Genomic DNA, 22,303 nt, shown 5'->3' on the forward strand with positions numbered 1-22,303 from the left:
TTGAAGTTGGTGGTGATGAATAGTCAGTAAGATCGGTCAGCATGGTAGTTCCTTTCTAGCCACATTTAGTGTCACAGGCATAGGAAGAGAGTAGATGAAGAGTTACATGTAATCAGGGTTAGTATCTGTCAAGTATGATGAAAAACAGAGGGCCAATGGAGTTGACAGTGCATGCAAGGCAGTGGAAAAGATAGGCCAAGGAATCTGAGTTGGGAAGGAAGGAGGTGAAGGGTAGAGACAAAGGTGGTAAAGGAGAAGACATGAGGCTACAGCATTACTAGTGTGAATGGTGCCCTGGGTTGTGCAATGAAGTGGCCCTGTAAGGGAGTATAAAACAGTGGAGGCATAAATGAATTGTACATCCCAGTAGAGACTAAATAATTGTTCGCACAGGGGTACTAGAAGATGGTGGTAGTCTGAGAGGGGGATGTTTGAAATTGAGATTATGAAGGAGGTACCACTGAGGTCCAGGATACGATTGTTAGGTAGAAGACAGGATTATTGAAGGAGAGGAAATCGAACTGAGAGGTTAGGCAGTTGGAAGGACTATGTGTAGGGAAATTGAAATAATTCTGATGGAAAAACCAGTTTTCTGGATCAGTGTTCCTCTAAGAACGAGGGGAACCAACTCAGGAGTCTGCTGACTCCAAAAAGGGGCCACCTGGAGTCTACTGACTCCAAAAAGGTACTACATCCTGGACAACAGGAAATTCAATGCCTAGGAATTTTGGGGAGACTGTATAAAGAAGTCTGGAAGCCACAATCAAGGACAACCACTTCACATCTAGGCCCATGACACATGAAGAAGAAAAAGATGTCACCATTTGAAAAGGCTAATAGAGAAGCAGTGTCCTTAGAGGAGGGTCAAGTTTTAGTTAGAACCAAGAAGGTAAATAGACTTTCCCCCAAAGAAACTGAAGATACCTGAAATTTTGCTGATAACTAAGGCTGAGAAAACCCACAGGAAAGTTTCTCAGGAGTTGGGGAGGGCTGGGAAATAGGACCAGCCAAATAAGATGAGTCTGGGAGATGAGAGAGAATCTAAGAGTCCTAGGCTTCCTATAGTAACTGATGTAAACAATGAAAAGGCACATTATTGAGATTAATTCTGATGATGTGAACACAGATGGTGGTGATGAAGCTAAGGAAGGGTTTCTCAACCTGGGCACTAATGATATTTTAGGCTGGAAAATGCTTTGTTTTGGAAGGCTGTCCTGTATAGATAGAGTGCTTAACAGCACTCTATCCACTAAATGCCAGGGGCACCCCCTCCCCAGATGTGACAACCAAAAATGTCCCCAGGCATTGTCAGATGTCTCATGGAGGACACAAAATGGAGTCGAGAACCACTGGGCAAAAGGTTTAAAGGGAGGATAGAGAAGGGTCTTGCCCAGAGTACATATGGAGAGCTCTGAAGTCCTTCCGTTTTTATTTTTAAATTATCATACAGTAAAACTTTTTTCTTGGTGTACACATCTATGAAGTTTAACATATGTACAGACTTGTGTAAACACCACAATCAGGATACAGAGCCATTCTATCACCTCAAAAACCTCTCTCATGCTCAATCCCTTTACAGACACCTTGTTCCCACCCCTAACTCCTGGGAACCACTAATTTGTTCTTGTTATAGTTTAGTCTTCAAAAAAAAGTCATATGAATGGAATCATACAGTATATTCTAAAGTACGGAATTTTGGAGACTGCTTCTTTTGTTCAGCATAATTAACTAGGATGAATCTAGTTGTTTTTATCAGTAGTTCATGCCATTTTTTGAGTTTCCTTTTCACTAAATGTTTATTTTAAAATAACAATATTTATTTATTATCTATTAAGCTCTAAGGCAGGGAGGCCTTGGTATTGTCATATATTGCTGCATTTAATCCTAACAAATACTAGCCCCTAATATTGTTCTTGTTTAATACATAAAAAATTAGTACAGAAAGTTCAAGTATTGTGCATAAAGTCACAAAGCTTATACATAGCAGAACCTAAAATAAAATTCAGGAATTCTGACCCTAGAGCCCATACTCTTAACTGCTATGCACTTAGTGGTTTAGAGGCCTACTAATAAGTAAACAGCAGGGAGGGAAGGAAGGTGGTAAGGAAATTAGATAGCTTTTAATCAAATCCTAAATCAGGTCTTAAATATTTTTGAAGTAGATGTTTAGAATATTTATATTACTTACATTCAGATATTTAATTTTTGGAATAAATCTTTGGAAAGGTTTTACATAAAGACTAAATACCAGTTTTAACTTCCTTAAAACTTGGTTAAATTCGTAGGAAATATACCAGAGAAAAAAGAATTTTACACAAGACGCAACTGGATTAGGAACTGTTTGACATTCCATGAAGGACTTCAAAATAATGTTTAAGGGGAGGGAAAGAACCAAACAAAGGCTGATCTTTTGCTGCTGTTGGCCAGAATCACATTGAGTAGAACAGCTAAAGAAACCAGCAGCTCTTAAAAGTCAGTTCCTTACCTGGTAACGCCCTGCATCCAATACAACCATTTTGGGTGTCACACTATTGCTGGCCTCATAATCTTGTAGTGGTACATGAGCCTCTGTGAGCTGGATTCCAAAGAGAGTGGCCAGAGAATTACTGATGCAGTACCTTTAAAAGAAATAAAAATCTCACTATCAGAATCTAATTTAATTCATCTAAAAGTACTTGTATTTTAAAATCTCTAACGAAAAGAAAGCATCTGAGATACTGTTATAAACTGGGAAAAAATAAATTTGGAGATTCAGAGAAGACGTATAAATAAATAGCAATACATATAATAAAACAGGTTATTACTGCTAAGCAATCTTTTCATTGCCAGAAAAAATTTTAGGTTCATTTTAAGGGCATGGCAAGGAAGGTAAAGATTACCAGGATTCCCAAATGTTTAAGGCAAGGAGATGGCAGCGGCAGAAATAAGACTACAACCATAAACACTAATCTATCCTCTGAACTAATATCACCCACTGGGCTACCAGAGCACCCAGATTATCTGGGGCTCCAGGTACTTTCACTACAAAACGAGAACAAAAGACCTACGTGTTAGAGTACCCCAATAAGGAAGTGGTTCTGAAGGTTCACCCATATTGCTAGGAGAAGTGACATGGACAGAAAATAAAAGTAATATCATGTACAAAACCACCTTTATTTTTATTTTTTATGAGTACATAGTAGGTGCATATATTTATGGGGTACACAAGATGTTTTGATACAAGCATGCAATATGTAGTAATCACATCATGGAAGATGGTATATCCATCCCTTCAAGTATTTATCCTTTGTATTATAAACAATCCAATGATTCTCTTTTAGTTATTTTCAAATGTACAATTAAATTATTATTGACTATAGTCACTCTGTTGTGCTATCAAATACTAGGCCTTATTCATTCATTCAAACTATTTTTTGTACCAATTAACAATCTTTACTTCCCCCTCACCCCTCTAGTACTCTTCCTAGCCTCTGGTAATCATTCCTTCTACTATCTCCATGGGTTCAATTGTTTTGATTTTTAGATTCCACAAATAAGTGAGCATATGAGATGTTTATTCTCCTGTGCCTGGCTTATTTCACTTAACATAATGACCTCTAGTTCCATCTATGTTGTTGCAAATGACTGAATCTCATTTTTTTTTAATGGCTGAATAGTACTCTATTGTGTATATGTACCACATTTTCTTTATCCATTCATCTGCTGATGGATACTTAGGTTGCTTCCAAATCTTGGCTATTGTAAACAATGCTGCAACAAACATGGGAGTGTAGATATTTCTTCAATGTATTTCATTTCTTTGGGGATATACCCAGCAGTAGAAGTGCTGGATCATATGGTAGCTCTATTTTTAGTTTTTTGGAGAACCTCCAAACTGTTCCCCATAGTGGTTGTATTAACTTACATCCCACCAACAGTGTATGAGGGTTCCCTTTTCTCCACATCCTTACCAGCATTTATTATTGCCTGTCTTTTGGATATAAGCCATTTTAAACCAGGGTGAGATAATATCTCGCTGTAGTTTTGATTTGACCCCCTTTGTTTTAAAAGAGCATTGTGGAAACAGAGTTACCCAGATTGCCAAAGCTATAGCAAGCAAAATAGCATAGAATAATTTAATCAGAATACAGTATTATGAAGAAACTCCTTTCCCCAACTTACGCAATCTTCTTGCAAACAGCTAAAGCACAGAAGAGAATATCATTTTCTTCATGCCACTTGCACCTGTACAACAAAATGGACTTTAATATCCTAACTGAAGTAGCAATGCTTAAAGGTTTTTATATGCCAGATTTCTATCTGAAATCTTTTAAAAAATGAGGTTACTTGAAGGTTAAAACTTCAAATTTAACACAAAGATTTTTTAAAAAACAGATTTTAATGCTACATTCTCTGATACAAATTCATGATACTACGCAACCTACACATAACCATACAGTCAAATTTTACCTTGAAATAAAATGAGTGCTTCTGGCACATTAGTGACATGCACTCATTCAACATTTATTCAATGTACACTATTTGCTAGGCCTTGTGGTAGGCACTAGAAATACAGTATTGAAAAAATAGAAATTATTATCCACACAAAACTTACTTTCTAGTGGGAAAGAAAGATCAAGAAAGATATGCAAGCATAATACACAGTAAATTGGAAAATTGGGAAAGTTCTAAAGAGAAAAAAATAAAAAGATGATATAAAATATTGGGGAGGAACATTTTAGATAAAGTGTCAATGAAAGGTAACACTGAGAAGGAGGTGTTTCAGTGGAGATCTCAGGAGGTGATGTTGGTGAGGAAACAACGGAAATAATTTGTGTAAGTCAATACAAGGTTACAGACACTAAAATAGCACACTTTCATGACAAGAGCTGTTATAAACTTGTGTATATCTTTCCAATGAGTACACAGTCCATTAAGACTCATAGCAGCTCTACTTGTACAATACAAAGCTTGCCTAAACTTAGCAAAAGTCTTCATTTAAAATTATAAACACACTAAACAGTGTAAAAAGTCCATTATTTGCACTGGATGAAAGTTATTTCATGCATGGATGAATGGAAGACTACTTAAAAATAAAATTAAGAATTTCCCACTGTTTTTCCAAAGAAAAGTGGGCCTATAAATGTGGTAGTTCACAAAACTGTAACATGAAGCCTTAGGTTAAAAGTTAAGTTACATAAACATACTATGTACCGGCAAAAAATAAAAATTAAGAAAACAAAAAAACTCTAAACTGGCTGGGCACAGTACTCTATAAAGTACTCTGCCTTTCTACACAATCTTCTGTATCCTGTTAGAGCTATTAGTTTGCTTTTGTTCCCTGGATTATCTCATTCTTCTGGATTGTGAGTTGTGGTCTATTTTGTTCTTTTTCATGTTGCAGGCTTTTCTTGAATGCCTGATTATCCTTGACTGCGTTCATATTTAGATATGAGGTGCGATCTCTGCTCACTGCAACCTCCACCGCCCGGGTTCAAATGATTCTCGTGCCTCAACCTCCTGAGTAGCTGGGATTACAAGCATGTGCCACCACGCCTAGCTAATTTTTGTATTTTTAGTAGAGACAGGGTTTCACCATGTTATCCAGGCTAGTCTCGAACTGCTGACCTCAGGTGATCCACCCACCTTGGCCTCCCATAGTGCTGGGATTACAGGCGTGAGCCACTGCGCCCGGCAGGCTTTCATTTCTCTGAGTCACTATTCAGGCCATTTTTTATTGGAAAGGTCCCCCCTTTCAACCCAAATCTCTGCTCTAAGAAATTCTATCTTCACAGAAGAAACAAATAAAACATTTATTCCATATAGTAATTAATAGTTTTAAAACCCTCACAACACTTAAGTGATGTCTTCTGCATATGATTTTTCATAATGTTTTGAAACTCTTTTGGAATTCTAACAGAATTTACCATACATGACTAGTATCTTCACACTAGAGTCTTATTGGACAGGAGATTCTGAGGCCAAGGATGATCGTGTCACTCTTTCCCATATTTCCCACAGAAACTTTCCCATACAAGTGCCTTATATACAAGAGCAGCTCCAATCCTGCTAAGTATCAAAAGCTCATTAAAATGGACTAAGAAAAACTATTCTAAAGTGATAAAGTATAAAACTGCATCTCTTAATACTATTATTGCTGGGGTTTCTGGTTCAAGATGGTGAATTAAACACCTGCACAAATTTACCTCTTCTTGGTCCTAAGATGCTGTGAAGATGACAGTCAAAGAATAAAAATGGTAGATGTCCACAATAAAGGAAAAAAGCAGGAAGAGGCCTCCATAGAAGACATTTTAACAAATCTGTGGCAAGTAAAATAAATGGTAACTGATGAAGCTGGAAAGAAGTCACAGTCTTCAGTGCTCAAGAGGCTAACAGCAGAAGAAGGTCTGCCTATCAGAACTCTGGAGAGGCTCTGGACTTGTGAACATGTCTCTACTCACAGAGCAGAAAGGGAAGACACGAGGCTGAACTTCTGTAAAAAGAACAGTCTACTTCCCTGACCCCCCATGCAAAAAAGTAAACTGTTCTTGGAAAACCAGGCAGCAAGAATGGCTGCTGGTACCCTAGAGCAAAGCCTTTCATATTCTAGCATTTAGGATTTTGCCTCCAACTAAACATCTCTCTTGTCTGCTTTCCTTACAGGAAAGCCTCATCAGTTAACAATCCCCACTGAACAATATGGAACACTTGGCTTTGTAGCCTCATTTCTAAATATGAATGCAATCAAGAATAATCAGGCATTCAAGAAAAGCCTGCAACATGAAAAAGAACAAAACAGGGAGACCACAACTCACAATCCAGAAGAATGAGATAATCCAGGGAACAAAAGCAAACTAATAGCCCTAACAGGATATAGAAGATTGTGTAGAAAGGCAGAGCACTTTATAGAGTGGTAAAGAAGACCAACTACTTCACAGGGATTTATGAAATTATTACATCCAGAATCCCAGTTTTTTCTCATCTGTTCAACCCTCATCAATACTGATGATGGCTATGATGATTTGTATAACATAGCAACACTTACAGGCTGAGAGGTACTGAGACTTTGAAAAGCCTCTGCCCACATTTTAACTTGTCAGAGCTCATCAGGGCTTGTGCCAAGTCCTCTTCTCTTTCTATTGTTTGCTGAGGTGATCTCATCTACATGTTGTGAGGTCCATCAAGGCAGAAGACTTGTCTTCCTGTACTGTATCTTCAGTGCCCAGCACATAGTGAAAAGAATGCTGACACTACCCAAACCACTTCACTGCGCTCTAGCAGGACGACAGTTGCTTGCCTGCTATCTCCAGATGTGATGCTTCACCAGGACCTCAGAACATTGTAACCTTGCTCCTCTCCTCCTCATCTATCCAGTAGTATACACCAGAAACCTGGGCGTCATCTTTCATTCTTTCTTTCCATTTTCTCTCCCTGGGTCCAGTCCATCAGCAAGGTCTACTGACTTTAACCTATCTTAAATCAACCTATTCCTTTCCATCTCTCCTTGTGTTCTTGCACGTTTAAAACTTTTTCTAACGGTTTATGACCTCCAACTGCTTCAACCTCATCTTGTGCATTCTCCTCTTCACTCATTACTCCCCAGTCACACTGATTGTCTAACAATTTCTAGTAAATACCAAGCCTTTACCTCAAGGCTTTTCTATCTCTGTCTAGGGTGCTCTTCTTACCATTTTTTTGCATGGCTGCATCTTTCTCCCACTTCGGTTCTAATGTCACACCTTCAAAGTCTTCTCGACCATTCTATAAAGTGGTCTACTTTTCTATACATTCTTCTCTGTCAGAGTGTCCTGTTGATTATCTTCTTAGCACTTATCACAAGCTAAAATTACCATTTTCTTTATTACGTACTGTATGTTTCTTTCCTACTTAACGGTTAGCTTCTTGAAGGCAGGGACATTAATTTTGCTCACCTTTGGATCATCTTCTGGCACAGAGGAGGTGCTCAATAAATATTTGACTAAATAAAGGCTGCCATGTTTAGTCAGCAGATCATAGACAGTGAATTAGTCCAAGAAGAATTATGACAAGAAGCATCAGGAGAATAGGGGACCTATAAAAATTATAAATATTCTAGCCTCCAAAATGCATGTTATTAACAGACTGTTTAATTAAGATTCTAATATTCAATTTGTCTAACTGTACTCAATTTCACCAATACAAAACCTACCCATTTCTCTTAGAACTAGACAAAACATTTATCACAAATTTATTACAAACTTTAAGGTCTTTTAGTAAGCATTTAAGAGCAGTGGTTGGAATAAGTTTCATTTGCTTATATTAACAGATTCTAACAGTTTCTATTGTACACTACAATCCAAACTCCCTTGTAAAATATCATACACTTGAATCTTGTTATGTTATGAAGCTCAATAAAAAGTAGATCCATCCTGTCCAAAGAAGTTTAGTAAAGTGCCTACAGTACTATGTAAGAGTTTTACCTTTAACAAAATCCCACGGCATGGACCTCAAATAATGTCTTAAACTAGAGCTACTCTAATCTTGTTGTAGAGTATAGCTACTCTGCTGAACTCAATACTGTATTTCTTCAATTATAAAACACATTTTCTTGACATTTTAACCAAAATTAGAATGCATCTTAAAATTGAAGGTATTGCACAATGTCTATTTGACAGTCTAGAAATAGTTGCCATTATCTAACCATGTACAAATTTAATTATTAATCTTGATGGTAACCAGACATTTGCAATCCTTCAACATTTTAGTCAATAAACCATTTAAAGATTATTTGAGGACATATTAGTTTGTCCCTGAAAACTTTCTTTTGACCTCTTCTGAAAAGATCAAGAAAGAACTGGCATCAAAACTTGCAGAAAGGGTATGCTTAGAAGAAAACCCCAGAGACAACAGTGGAATTCTTTTTTAAGAAATGCTGTATCACCAACACTCTTAATGGCACAGAGGACAACAGTGTATAAAAACATGTACAATGAATGACTCAATGTGAAATTTTAGAAATACTTCAGCCTGTAACTGAGGTAATGGTACATAAATCCAAATATCTTAACACATCATCCATAAGCTTTACAGATTAACAAGAACAACAACCACAAACGTGGTGGGGAAAACAAAATCTACACCTACAGCATAACCAGAAGAACGCTACAAAACTCAGTTGTCTATAAATAGAAAAATGAAAACTGTAATTTCCAATGGAGCAATTTCTCAATCTCCTACCCCAATCTTTATATGGAGTAGAGTCCAGAAAAAAACTGTGGGGAAGAAAGAAAGAAAATGGAGAGCCTAAGATTAAGTTAAAATCATTCTTACAATGAGGAAGCCCATTCTTTACGTAAATATTCAAACAGTCCTAGTAGATCAGAGCACTGACTATAGGCAAGTGCCATGCTAAGTGAAAGAGGAAGGAGGAAGTGCCCTTTAGAAATCAGGTGGAGAAAAAAAAGTAAAGGGGGAAATTTAAGATCATGCAGGAAATAAAATTCTAAGAACCTACAACCACACTCCCACCACCCTGAAAACATTCATTAAAGAACCTGTACCTTGTCACATTGACAGAGAGGAAGGTTCTTGGAACAAAGACTCTCAATCAAACCTCCCGCTAAATTATCAGCCTTGTCCAAGAAATGCAAAGGAGCAATGTATCTTCATCTACAGAAAGCTATTATGGGAAGAAAACAAGCTATTATAAGAAGAAAATAGCCTGGCATGATGGCTTGCACCTGTAATCCCAGCAATTTGGAAGCAGGAAGATCACTTGAGGCCAGAAGTTCGACACCAGCCTGGGCAACACAGCAAGATTCTGTCTCCACGACAAATGAAAAATAACTAGGTAGGCATGGTAGCACATGCCTGTAGTACCAGCTACTCAGGAGACTGAGGCATGAGGATTGCTTGACTCTAGGAGTTCCAGGCTGCAGTGAGCTACGACTGTGTCACTGTATTCTGGCCAGGGTGACAGAGAAAGACTCTCTTAAAAAAAAAAAAAAGAAAAGAAAACAGAAAAGGAGAATCAAAACATTTTAGCTGATAATTTCTCATACCCCCACCCCAAAAAAATAGGAAGGAGGGGAAAAACGTAACATTACTGTGTTAGTCTGTTCTCACACTGCTATGAAGTAATATTTGAGACTGGGTAATTTATAAAGGAAAGAGGTTTAACTGACTCACAGATTTGCATTGGTGGGGAGGCCTCAGGAAAGTTACAATCATGGGAAAGGCAAAGGAGAAGCAGCCACCTTCTTCAAAAGGCAGCAGAATGGAATGAGTGCAAACAGGGGAAATGCCAGATGCTTATTAAATCCATCAGATCTCATGAGAACAGCATGGGGGAACCGCCCCCATGATCCAGTTACCTCCACCTGGTCCAATCCTTGACACGTGGGGGTTATAGGGATTACAATTCGAGGTGAGATTTGGGTGGGGACATACAGTCAAACCATATCAATCAGCATTCCATGTTAAATTAAATATCCTCAAAAAGAATGTGAGAATATAAAAACACACCCTAAATGAGAAACTTCAAAACTAGAAACAGAAATAAACAAAAAAGAAGAAATTACTTAACTCAAGAAAGAGAGGAGAAAAAAGACAAAAACATTACAGAAAAGAACTAAATTACCAACTGCCCAAGGCTGAACAGATTCATTTGTAGAGTTAATAAGAGAAACTGAAGAAAGCAGAAACTATCATGAGAATAAACAAAGTAAAAAGGGTCAGAAAAAGTGATTAAAATGAAAGGCAAAGAAGATCAAACATACATATATATTGGACTCCTTTTAAGAAGAAACATTAAACAGTGGAACAAAACTAATATTAAACTATGATCTAAAAAAAAAAAATCTCCAGAAATAGAACCTGATTCTGCATATTGAAAGGGCTCACCAAATGTCTCAGAAAATGGACCTGCATATAAACTCAGAGAAATAGCCTAGTAACAGTATTAGACTTTAAAAATGAAAAAAGACTAAGGTCTCCAGGCAAAATGATCAACTAACTCCAGTCAAAAAGATCAGATAACTAAGGCCAAGATAACTAAGGCCAAGAGAATTAACTGACCAAATTTCACAAAAGGAACACACAAAGCCATAAAATGAAGTTGCATTTTCTAGAAACTCAAGGAAATATGGTGCAAACCATTAGAAAAAGTTTTAAACATGCAAGAACACAGGGAATACTCTTCCATGAGCCCCTGATCAATTTACTGTATCAAGGTTCAGCAAACTTTAACTTTTAAGGCATCAAATATCACAGCAGCCAGCTTACAACTACAGGAAATGCAATGAAACACAGACAGAAACACAGTAATAACAGGAGATTACTGTCAACACAAGACATATCAACTGGATAAAATATAACTAAAGAAAATGTAAACAATACAATCAATGTAGATGACGTATGTGTGTGGATCTCAAATGCTACATCCCGAAAAGAAAGTATATTCTCATATGCCAAGAGAACAGTCACAAAAATTGATTACATATTAAGTCAGCAAAAAAAACCCCAAATACCAGTAACTTCCATAAAGTAAAAATATAAACACTTTCTGACCACAATGTGAAAACATTGGAATTTACTAAAAGAAACAAAATGCAGAAAGTCCTTTTCACCTGGACATTTAAAAGCCTTGTTTTAAAGAGATGGTGGTTGAGAGTTAAAATGACACAATTTATTTAAAATGGCAATTAAAATATTGTATACAATAATCTACGTAATTCATTGAAAACAATGATTAAGAGAAAATTCACTCTACTAAACACATAAAAAAAATCAGGCAAAAGATAAATTACATTTCCGGCCCCCAAAACTAGAAAAAGAACAACAACATACAAAGAGAATAACAGCAAAAGTTAATTAGGAAGAGAATAGAAAAACAGGTCTAATAAATTAAAATCCTATTGTTTTGAAAAATTAAAAGACAACACATTTGCTTACAAAAAAATGAGAGAGCACAAATACACAATGACAAGATAACCATTGAAACAGATGAAATTTAAAAACATTTTGAGACCACACTTCCTTGCAGGTCTTTAAACAAATAACTTTGAAAAGCTATATAACATGTATCATTTTCTAGAAACATAGGGATTACCAAAATTTACCCCATTAAAATTAGAAAGCCTAATAAAACCAATTTCCATAGAAGAACAGAAAAAGTTATCAAGGAACTGCTCCTACAAAAATGCGCCAGTCCTAGAGATGCACAATATGTGTGAGAAAAATTTTAAAACATATCTGAAAGACACAAAAGTAGATTTGAACAATGGAAAGATGTCCCTAGCCTTTGGAAATAACTCAACACTATAAATATTTCAGTTATCCCCAAGTTAAGTTATAAATTTAATGCAATCCTAACAAGCTTTTTTTTAATGAAGCTAGAATAAAGTGACACTTCCTAATATTATTTTTGTTTACAAAATGGAAATGCTTTAGACATTCAAAAGCTAAATTAGCAAAAATGGAATACAAACAAGCAAATGAACTTAACTATTAATATATTCCAAAAGAGTAATTTGTACTGAAAGAGGAAAAAAGAACCTAAATAACTTCTGAACAAAGTATTTTGACTATATACTTTCAGACTAAAAGCGATTATAAACAAACTCTAAACAGTTGTATGTCTTTTTTTAAAAATAGTGGTACCACATAATTCTAAAAAATACTTACAGCCAGGGTTCTCATTCTCAGAGAAAGGAAGTTTTTTAAAAAGTAAAAAAAACTAGAGAACTCTATGGTACTGGATTGAAATTACAGGTTAAGTGTGAACTCATGATAAGATAGAGATGGAGAAAAAGACTGAGAGACCTAGCTACAAACAGATGTATATGGTGTGCACGCACACACACACACACACACACACACATTTCCTAGCTCTCTACTAAGGGGATCTAGAATCAATGATACTCTAGTAAGAAATGAGCACACCTACTACCTAGATTCTATCTCCTAACTATCATGCTCCACTAAAAGAAACCAGAGATTCTTGGGAGAAATGGCTAATCCAGGGCTGGAACAAAGAAAGTACAAGATAGGCCTGGAACATATTGTGCCAAATAGAAAGCAAAGAAGCACTGTTAGACAGAAAGCAATGAAGCAGTGTCAAAAGGGCACACAAACCCCTGCTTGAAGGTACTCCCACTGGCCATATATGGAACAATTTGATCATAAAAATAAATTACAATAATAGATTTAAAAAATGTATTGAATAGGAATCCATGAGTCCATGCTCATATAAATGAAAAAAATAAATAAATGGGTAAAAAGGAGAAACTTTTTTTTTTTTTACAGTGGAATGCCAACCAATAAATGCAGAAGGAACAATCAAATTAGAAAAATCACCTTTCACAATGATAGTAACAATTGACTCAGACAAAAAGCAGCACTTGATACTAAAATTTGTATATGAAAGTTTGAGGAAGAGAATACCTACCCAATTTGAAAGTATTTCCCCACAAAATATTTATTAATTATATGGTAAAAAGCCAGGAGCAGTGGCTCACGCACGTAATCCCAGCACTTTGGCAGGCTGAGACGGGCGGATCACGTGAGGTGAGGAGTTCAAGACCAGCCTGGCCAACATGGTGAAACTGCGTCTCTACTAAAAATACAAAAATTAGCTGGGCATGGTGGCGGGTGCCTGTAATCCCAACTACTCGAGAGGCTGAGGCACGAGAATCGCTTGAACCTGGGAGGTGGAGGGTGCAGTGAGCTGAGATTACGCTACTGCACTCCAGCCTGGGTGATAGAGCAAGAGTCTGTCTCAAAAAAAATATGTATATATATAATATATATATTTTGTAATATATAAATAAATATATATTTATATAATATATATTAATAATTATATAAATATATAAAAATATATATAAAATAAATATATATATAAATATATATATTTGGTGTGTATATCTATCTATCTATATATATATTTGGTAAAAAAAAAACCAGTAACTTTCCAATAGAGAAATATTAATAGGTACTATCTTAAACAAGTGATCAAAGTTATCATCATCAGTAATGGGACAAACTGACATCATATGCCTCCAGATATGACACACTGAGCAGTCAGTCACATAATCCCTTCTGTGGTATTCCTGCCAAAAATGCATAATCTCAATTTAACCATAAGGAAATATGGATCAACTAAAAGTGAGAAACATTCTATAAAATAACCGGCCTGTACTCAAAAACGTCCAGATCACAAAAGTGAAAATAAGACTGAGGAACTGTTTCAGATTAAAGAGATATAATAACTAAGTGCAACATGTGGTCTTGGACCGGGCTCTAGAATTTTTTTGGCTATAAAAGACATAGTGGAACAACTAATACAATATGAATATGGTCTCGGATTAGATAATAGTATTGTGTCCTATATTCAATATTCCTGATTTTGATCATTACACTATGGTAATATAAATGTTCTATACACACACACGCACGCATGCACACACACAGTAAAATCCTACAACACCCAGTATTCCCAGGCAGTCTCTCATCTAAGTACTAACCAGGCCAATCCCTGCTTAGCTTGTGAGATCAGACAAGATCAGGTGTGTTCAGGGTGCTATGGCTGTAGACTAAACATTCTTATTCTTAGGAAACACATATTGAAATATTTAGGTATAAAGAGGCATAATGATAACAACTTACCCTCAAGTGGTTTTGAAAAAGTGTACATATATTTAGAAATAAAATTATAAAGAAAATGTATTAAAATGTTAGCAATTAAGGAAACAGAATAGTAAACTTTGTATTATTTTTGCAACTTTTCTGTAAGTCTAAAATTATCTCAAAATAAAAAATACTTTTGCCAATTTATTTCACTTATATATTCTTTTACATGTAAGTACAAGAGTTCTATGTAATAAAAATCTGTCTAAATAAATTTAAGGACATTCTCTCATCAGTATAGAAATTCTAAGTGATAAGAAAGAACAGTTTATTTGGCAGGTTTGTTTTTAGTGATACACAAATAACAATATATCTTACTATCAATGAAATTTTATATTCAGGGAAATACAATGATTCTAAGCTGTTATGGGAAAATATCGCATAAAAAGGCAAAAATAGTCCTACCATATTTTCTCAGTTTAGGAAGTAAGTCAAAATGACTCTAAAACAAAAATGCTAGCAATACCTTGTGTTGCTAGAATAATCCCACATGGCCACATCTAGGAGGCTTCGAATCCAAGTCTTAGAGGGCTCCTTGAGAAATTTTTGTTGGTAGATCCCCACCACAAGATCCTCTACAGTGAGAAGTTGTAGATCTTGCCTGATTTCTTCCATTAGGAAATGGAAAAACACATACAATTAGTAAATTTAGATACTTGGAAGATATCAAAGTGGAAACAAATAGAGATATTAACTATAAAGCACTTATATCAAAGTGGAAACAAATAGAGATATTAACTATAAAGCACTTCTGCAGCAACCCAGAGTTTTACTTACCTGATGCCTTTGCCATATGCTTCAAACACCAGTTGACTCTGGTTCTATCATCAGACTGGAGAAAGCAAAAAACAAAACAAAACAAAACAAAAAAACTACTTGTATCTTCTCCTACTTTGAATGACTTCTAATGCTGTCCTTTCAAAATGTGGGGGTTGGGAGGTAGGGGGCACAGGAGAAAGACTGAAGAGTTTGTGCCAATGAAATGAAAACTACAAAAAATTGACATATATTAGAAAAGACTACAGCTATTATTAGTCAGTTACATTTATACAGAAATGTTAAGATACTTTATGAGAAGCAAGAGAGACCTAGGGTATGTAAATGAAGAAACCAATGTTCAGAAAAAGATAGATAATCACCTCACAGTTATACTAAGTAGCAAGGTTAAAACCCAACTTTTCAACTCCAAGCCTGGAAGAATATAATCTCTCTAAATGTTACAAACAAAGAAGGAAGAGATTGCTACAAAGACAGTTTTGAAGAAAAGGTATTCTTATTTGGAAAGATAGGTGTACAGAATAGAATGGAGCATCCATTCTTAAGGGTAAAAAGATATTGCAGATATTTCAGAAAGAAGAACTCAGAGAACATGAACTCTACCAAAATAGAAATATGTTTACCTTTTGCAGTCTTCAAAATCCCTCCAAAATTGGAGACATTTTTAAAATAGGCACTATACCTAATTACATTCAAAACAATTCAAAATGAATGTGTTTTAAGACACACAATATACAGACAAAAATACACAGGCAAAAATTCTTTGTTTTATGGATCTTTTGGTACTATAAATTGATATCTTAAAAGAACTTCTTAACCTGAAATTACCTTGCAGTAGATAGGTGGCCAGTTCCCTGGGTTGGGATGAATAAATCTATAAAGGTTTTGTAACACAGTTGCTTGGTTATGCCCACGTTCAAAATTTGAAATAGGAATCTTGTGACTAGAATCACCTGAGGGAAATAAAAAGTTCAAACTTTGAGCAAGATAAATATTATGGGGTAGGTATGGAAGTGGGGGTACAAGAAGAGAGTAGTGGGTAACACATAGTTAAGTACTTGTACAAAGCCCCGTTTTGGTAAGGATTTTACATATTTTAACCCACAGTCTTACAGCCATTCTATGATGTGATGTGATATGTGTGTGTGTGTGTGTGTGTGTGTGTATGAGAAACAACTGAGAATCACAGAAATTAGTAAGTTAATAATTGGTAAACAGTTGAGTCATGACTTAAACCCAGGTTTGTTCAGTAACCAGGCCTGTGGTGTTTTACTGTTCCCATGCTGCCTTTCATACGTTAGTAAGGCTTGAGAACTTAATAGTAATGACTGCTTTATAAAAAGTTATATGATGACACCCACTTCACAGGAAAAAAAGGCCAAGTAATTTAGACCAACTTTCCCACAGAAAATAAAAAAGCGTGAGGATATTAAGATCACATAGAGCATTAAGGAATTAACGGGTTAAGATTAGATAATATATCAATTCAGAGACGTGAGACTAGCTTTAGGGAAGTTTTTCCTCTGGATCATTTGCCAATTCCGGAAGAGGAAGCTGAATGACTGAATAGAGTGCTTTTAACAGCTTCTGGGCCTGGACTTCTAGGCCCCCAGGTATCTTAAAAAAGCAAACACAAACCCTTTCCAGAGGAAGTTAACATTATCATAAGTCTCAAATTACTCTGAAATCATTACTTCCACCAAATACTCCATGAACAATCAGGTACGCAATAAAACAAGAATGAGAATGAATATATAGTTGACAGAAAGATACCCACAGGTACTCCAGATTTTGAATAGACAGATTTTACATAATTATGTCTGAGGAGATCAAATTACAAATTTTAGCATAAAATTGTTAATTATATATATTTAAAAAAAGATTCAGGAAGCCAGGTGTGGTGGTGTGCACCTGCAGCCCCAGCTACTTGGGAGGCTGAGACTGGATCAATTGAGCCAGGAGTTTGAGGCTGCAGTGAATTATGATCATACCACTGCACTCCAGCCTGAGTGAATGAGCAAGAACTCCATTCCCCTTTACTCTCCCCCAAAGAGATGCAGGAGTTGTTCAACTTCTAATGATAGATTAGGGAAAAGCTGAACAAATAAAACACCTTCGAAGACCCACAGAGACAAAAACACAGTGAGGAATCATGAATCACGGGCCTAAAATCTTGGAAAGGAAGAAATCTTAGAAAGCTGAATCTGGCAGTTGGGTTTGTTTCTTCCCAGGGCCAGTTACCAATTCTGGAACAGGAGATTTAGAGGCTGAGAAACAGAACAGAGTTTCCAATAAACTCAGACCTGGTAAGAACTATTTTATTGCAATATTACTTACATAAAAATTTATAATTAAAAAATATTCCATTGTCTTCTGCCTTCCATTGTTTATGCTGTGAAGTCAACTGTAAATTTTACTAATAATCCTTTGGTGATTACCTGTCCATCCTTCCCCCTTTTCCAGTAAAGGCCAACTAAAAATTGACTTTTGTGATGTCTGAAACCCAATTTAAAACCACCTCAATCCATGAAAATGCATTAAGGTAATCTGAGATGCTAGTGACTCCAGCTTTCTGACAGACACAATCATAAATCTTCTTTGGAGAGAAATAACAAGATTTCATATACACTGTTTAGCACTCGAAAATAACTAGACATATGAAGAGATTCTGTTAGCTTGACCGAACATCACCATAACCAACAGACTATAAAATCAGCTCCAAAAAGAAGATCCCTATAAGAGGATTATCTGACATAACACTTTAAAATAACTAGGCTTATTATGTTTAGGGAAATTAAAGGCAATATTAGTAATTTCTGTAGAGCCATAAAAAAGAATCAAATTCAAAATCTTAAAATCTATTCCCAAACCCATTTTATAATGGCAAAATAACCTTGATAATAAAATTAGATAATCTTAGTCTTTAACATAAATGGAAAAGTCCTAAAACAAAATAGTAACAAACAAAACTCGGTATATTATATGTGAAGTATATAGTGACCACGCTGGGTTTGTTCCTGGAAGACAATGTTCATTTAACACTAGCAAACCACCACATGAGGCCGGCGCGGTGGCTCACGCCTGTAATCTCAGCACTTTGGGAGGCTAAGGTGGGCAGACTACTTGAGATCAGGAGTTTGAGATCGGCCTGGCCAACATGGCGAAACCTTGTCTCTAATAAAAATACAAAAATTAGCTGGGCATGGTGATGTGCACCTATAATTCTAGCTACTCAGGAGGCTGAGGCACGAGAATCACTTGAGCCTGGTAGGCAGAGGCTACAGCAAGGCACTCTAGCCTGTGTGATGGAGTGAGACTCTGTCTCAAAAAGTAAATAAATGGCCACATGAACAAAAGGCAAAAATCATACGACATGCAGAAAAAGTACTCATTAAAATGTGCAACTGCTATCTCCCTAGCCAGATAGGGAATATAAGCATATCTTGGAGATGCTGTGGGTTCAGTTCCAGACTGCCACAATAAAGCAAGTATTGAAATAAAGTGTCACGCAAATATTTTGGTTTCCCAGTGCATATAAGTGTTTACCGTACTCTATAAAGATATGACTATATTAAGTGTGCAGTAGCATTGTTTTAAAAATGAACATACCTTAATATAAAAATATTTTATTGCTAAAAATACTACTGATCATCTGAGTCTTCAGTGACTTAACAATCTTTTTGCTGGTGAAAGATCTTTTTTAAAAAATGTTTTTATTTCCATAGGTTTTTGGGGAACAGGTGGTATTTGGTTACACGAGTAAGTTATTTAGTGGTGATTTGTGAGATTTTGGTGGACCCATCACCCGAGTAGTAAACACTGAACCTAATTTGTAGTCTTTTATCCCTCACCTCCTTCCCACCCTTCCGCCCCCAAGGCCCCAAAGTCCCTTGTATCATTCTTATGCCTTTGCATCCTTATAGCTTAGCTCCCATTTATGAGTGAGAACATATGTTTGGTTTTCCATTCCTGAGTTGTTTCACTTAGAATAACAGTCTCCAATCCTACCCAGGTTGCTGCGAATGCCATCAACTCATTCCTTTTTATGGCTGAGTAGTATTCCATCATATATATACACACGTATATATACTACAGTTTCTTTATTTACTTGTTGATTGATGGGCATTTGGGCTGGTTCCACATTTTTGCAATTGCAAATTGTGCTGTTATAAACATGTGTGTGCAAGTTATCCTTTTCGTATGACTTCTTTTCCTCTGGGTAGATATCCAGTAGTGGGACTGTCAGAATTTTCAAATGGTAGTTCTACTTTTAGTTCATTAAGGAATTTCCACATATTTTTTCCCATAGTGGTTGTACTAGTTTACATTCCCATGCTGGTGGAAGATCCTGTCTTGATGTTACTGGCTGCTGACTATCAGGGTCATGGTTGCTGAAGGCTGTAGTTGCTGTGGCAATTTCTTAAAATCAAACAATGAAGTTTGCCACACTGACTCTTCCTTTCATGAAGAATTTCTCTGTAGCATGTGATATTGTTTGATAACATTTTACTCACAGAACTTCTTTTGAAATTTAAGTCAATCCTTTCAAACTCTGCTGCTACTTTACCAAGTTTATGAAATATTCTTAGTCCTTTGTCATTTCACCAGTGTTCACAGCATCTTCACTAGGAGTAGTTTCCATCTCAAGCAACTAGTTTATTTTCTCATCCGTAAGAAGCAACTCCTTACCCATTCAAGTTTTATTGTGAGACTGCAGCACATTTTCAGGTTCCATTTCTAATTCTAGTTCTCTTCTATTACTTCCTCCACTGAAGTCTTGAACCGCTCAAAGTCATTCATGAGGGCTGGAATCTACTTCTTGCAAACAACATTTAATCTTGATATTTTGACCTCCTCCAATGAATTATGTATATTCTTAATGGCATCTAGAATGGTGAATCCTTTTCAGAAGGTTTTCAATTTACTTTGCTTAGATCCATCAGAAGAATCACCATTTATGACAGCTATAGCCTTATAAAACACATTTCTTAAATAATAAGACTTGAAAGTTGAAATTACTCCTTGATCCATGGGCTACAGAATGTATGTTGTGGTAGCAGGCATGAAAACATTAATCTCTTTACATCTCCACCAGAGCTCTTGGATGACTAGGTCTACTGTCAATGAGCAGTAAAATTTTGAAAGGAATCTTTTTTTTCTGAGCAGCAGATCTCAACAGTGGTCTTAAAATATTCAGTAAACCATGCAATAAGCAGATGTGCTTTCTTCCAGGCTTTGCTGTTCCATTTATACTAGCACAAGCAGAGTCAATTTAGCATAATTTCCTAAAAGCTCTAAGATTTTCAGAATGGGTAAAGAAGCACTGGCTTCAACTTAAAGTCACCAGCTGCATTAGTCACTAACGAGAGAATCAGTCTGTCCTTTGAAGCCAGGCACTGACTTATCCTCTCTAGCTATTAAACTCCCAGATGGTATCTTCTTCCAACAGAAGGTGGTTTCATTTTCATTGAAAATCTGCCATTTGCTGTAGCCACCTTGATAAGTTATCTTAGCTAGATCCTCTGGATGACTTGCTGCAGCATCTGCATCAGCACTTGCTCCTTCACTTCGCACTTTTATGTTATAGAGATGGCTTCTTTCCTTAAACCTCATGAACCAAACTCTGCAAACTTCAAACTTTTATTCTGCAGCTTCCTCACCTCTCTCAGCCTTCACAGAATTGAAGACAGTTAAGGCTTTGTTTTGCATTAGGCTTCAGTTTAAGGGTATGTGGTAACTGGAGAATGCTGATCTATTCTGACCACTAAAACTTTCTTCATATCAGCAATGGGGCTGTTTCACTTTTTTATCATTGGTTGTTCACTGTATTAGTACATAAATTTCCTTCAGGAACATTCCCTTTGCATTCACAACTTGGGTCATTTGGCACAAGAAGCCTAGTTTTTGGCCTACTGCAGCTTTTGATATGCATTCCTCACTAAGCTGAATCATTTCTAGCTTTTGATTTAAAGTGAGAGACATGCTCCCTTTACATAACCCTTCCTTTCACTTGAACACTGAGAGGCCATTGTAGGGTTATTAATTGACCTAACTTCAATATTGTTGTGTCTCAGGGAATAGTGAGGCCCAAGGAAAGGGAGAGATATGAGGCAATGGCCAGTCAGGGGAGCAGTCAGAACACATACAACATTTATTAATTAAATTTGCCATCTTATATGGGCATGGTTCATGACACTCCAAAACAATTACAATAGTAACATCAAAGATCACTGATCACACATCACCACAACAGACATGATGATAATGACAAAGTTTGAAATATTGCAAGAATTACCAAAATGTGACACAGAGAAAAGCAAGCACATGCTACTGGAAAAATGATGCCAATAGACTTGCTCAATGCAGGGCTGCCAGAAACCTCAATGTGTAAAAAAATGCAATATATGGAAAGTGCAATAAAGTGAAATGCAATGAAACAAGGTGTGCATGTAGAAGGAAACATCTTTATCCTGATAAAGAGCACACACCAAAAACGGGGGTGGGGAGAGAAAGAAGAAACTACAGCAAATAGCATACTCACTGACGAAACCCTAGAAACTAGAGGTCCTGGTCAGTATACTAAGACAAAGCAAATTTTAAAAATTTTAAACGAAGATATGTAGATTAGAAAGAAGTGATTTAACTGATATGATAAAGTAATTTTCTAAAAACTCAGAGTTTACCAATGGGTGGGACAAAAACAAAATATAAAAGTAAACAATTAGAAAACATAATTTCAAGGGATATCACTTAGATAAACTATAAATTTAACGAATGACATTCAGATTGTTAATGGAGAAAATTATAAAATTTTATTGAAAGACATTACGGATCTAAAAAATAAGAGGGAAACCTCATGTTAACAAATATAAAGATTCAA

General features: G+C 36.1%; 1 protein-coding gene and 1 pseudogene across 2 annotated transcripts in view; both read right to left on the bottom strand.

Annotated features, from left to right (window-relative positions):
* MAEL (maelstrom spermatogenic transposon silencer) overlaps positions 1-22,303 on the bottom strand; it is a 32,608-nt gene that overhangs the window by 1,783 nt on the left and 8,522 nt on the right. For both annotated transcript variants that reach the window (XM_058443107.1, XM_032161101.2), the window contains exons 6-10: positions 16,252-16,376; positions 15,424-15,478; positions 15,113-15,254; positions 4,162-4,224; positions 2,486-2,618 (exon numbers count right to left, since the gene is read on the bottom strand). In XM_058443107.1, coding sequence (XP_058299090.1) covers positions 2,486-2,618; positions 4,162-4,224; positions 15,113-15,254; positions 15,424-15,478; positions 16,252-16,376 — 518 coding nt within the window. The remainder of the gene's footprint in view (positions 1-2,485; positions 2,619-4,161; positions 4,225-15,112; positions 15,255-15,423; positions 15,479-16,251; positions 16,377-22,303) is intronic.
* On the bottom strand, positions 14,435-14,553 carry LOC116474017 (5S ribosomal RNA; annotated as a pseudogene).

Source organism: Hylobates moloch, unplaced genomic scaffold, assembly GCF_009828535.3.
Source record: "Hylobates moloch isolate HMO894 unplaced genomic scaffold, HMol_V3 SCAFFOLD_8, whole genome shotgun sequence".
In the NCBI taxonomy this organism is placed as follows: domain Eukaryota; kingdom Metazoa; phylum Chordata; class Mammalia; order Primates; family Hylobatidae; genus Hylobates; species Hylobates moloch.